This window comes from Psammomys obesus, unplaced genomic scaffold (genome assembly GCF_907164565.1).
Source record: "Psammomys obesus unplaced genomic scaffold, mPsaObe1.curated_primary_1811, whole genome shotgun sequence".
Lineage (NCBI taxonomy): Eukaryota > Metazoa > Chordata > Mammalia > Rodentia > Muridae > Psammomys > Psammomys obesus.
Window position 1 is genome coordinate 28338578 of NW_026596040.1, and position 1641 is coordinate 28340218.

The window sequence follows — 1641 nt, forward strand, 5'->3', positions numbered from 1 at the left end:
GCCGTGGGACAGTATCTGTGTGTGTGTGTGTGTGTGTGTGTGTGTGTATGCGTGTGTATGCGTGTGCGCGCGCGCGCGCACTTGTTTTTTTTTACTACCTTGAAAACTCTGTTATCAACTGTGGCTCTCCACTTTACGTTTTCAAACCTGTAGCCATTTGTCACCTAAGGTGAAGCTTTCTTGATCACCTTACTTGTGTATTCTTTCATAACACTATTCTTTCATAACTATTATCTTTTTTTAATCACAAATAAGCCATTTCCTTGGTAGAATAGAAACTCTACAAGCGCAGAACATTTTGTTGGTTTGTTTTATTTTGTAAAAATCAGTGTCTTGCTTTGTGTCCGAGCATACGCATTCAGTATTTTTGCTATCTAAACTTAAAAGTGCTGCTAATTTTGGTGATTCATAGAGCACATCTTTTTTATTTCAGCCAGCAGTATCTGTTGGGAATGTTGGCCAGCTTGCAATAGATCTGATTATTTCTACACTGAACATGTGTAAGATTGGTTATTTCTACACTGATTGCCTCGTACCAATGGTTGGAAACAATCCATATGCAACTGAAGAAGAAAATGCAGGTGAACTCAGTATAAACACTGAAGGTATGTCTGCGGCATGTTTTCCTACCATACAGTAGTTATTTGGGGTCTCACTATATAGCACAGGCATTTCTGGAACTCGTGGCCCTCCTGCCTCTACTACCTGAGGACTAGAATTATAGGTGTAAATAATCATGTCCAGCTTGAGCTCTTTTTTTATTAAATTTTTATTTTTTATATTATTTACAGTTTAGTCACTTTGTGTCCCAGCTGTAGCCCCTTCCCTCATTTCCTCCCAGCCCACCCTCATTCCCTTATCCCCTCCCATGCCCCTCTCCAAGTCCATTAATAGGGGAGGTCCTCCTTCCCTTCCATCTGACTCCAGCTCATCAGGTCTCATCAGGTCTCATCAGGACTACCTGCATTGTCCTCCTCTGTGGCCTGGCAAGGCTGCTCCCCCATCGGGGGAGGCGGTCAAAGAGCCAGCCATTGCCTTTATGTCAGAGACAGTCCCTGTTCCCATTACTAGGGAATCCACTTGGATACTGAGCTGTCATGGGCTACATTTGAGCAAGGGTTCTAGGTTATATCTATGAATGGTCCTTGGTCGGAGTATCAGTCTCAGAAAAGACCCCTGTGTCCAGATATTTTTGATTCTGTTGCTCTTCTTGTAGAGCTTTTGTCTCCCCCTTCTTTCATAAGATTCCCTGCACTCTGCCCAAATTTTGGTTATGAGTCTCAGCATCTGCTTTGATACACTGCTAGGCAGAGTCTTTTAGAGGCCCGCTTGAGCTCTTTTTAAACTCGGAATAGACTCTAAGGAACAAAGTACAGTGACAATGTATAAAATGCTATGATGAAGCTCACTAGTCTGTGCTAACTTAAAACAATAATTCTGGGCTGGAGAGATGAGTCTGTAGTAAGAATACTTGCTCTTCCCGAGGATCTGACTTTAGTTCCCAGCACCCACATCAGGCTGCTCTAGAGCCACCTGTAGCTCCGATTCTAGAGGCCCTGACATCTTCCAATCTCCATGGGCCCTCCACTCAACAGTGTGTGTGTGTGTGTGTGTGTGTGTGTGTGTGTGTGTGTGTGTGTG

The 1641-nt window shown here is 43.6% G+C and overlaps 1 protein-coding gene across 1 annotated transcript in view; it reads left to right on the top strand.

Annotated features, from left to right (window-relative positions):
• Positions 1-1641, top strand: part of Psmg2 (proteasome assembly chaperone 2) — a 9965-nt gene that overhangs the window by 508 nt on the left and 7816 nt on the right. Inside the window, exon 2 of the mRNA XM_055622456.1 lies at positions 434-605. Coding sequence (XP_055478431.1) covers positions 434-605 — 172 coding nt within the window. The remainder of the gene's footprint in view (positions 1-433; positions 606-1641) is intronic.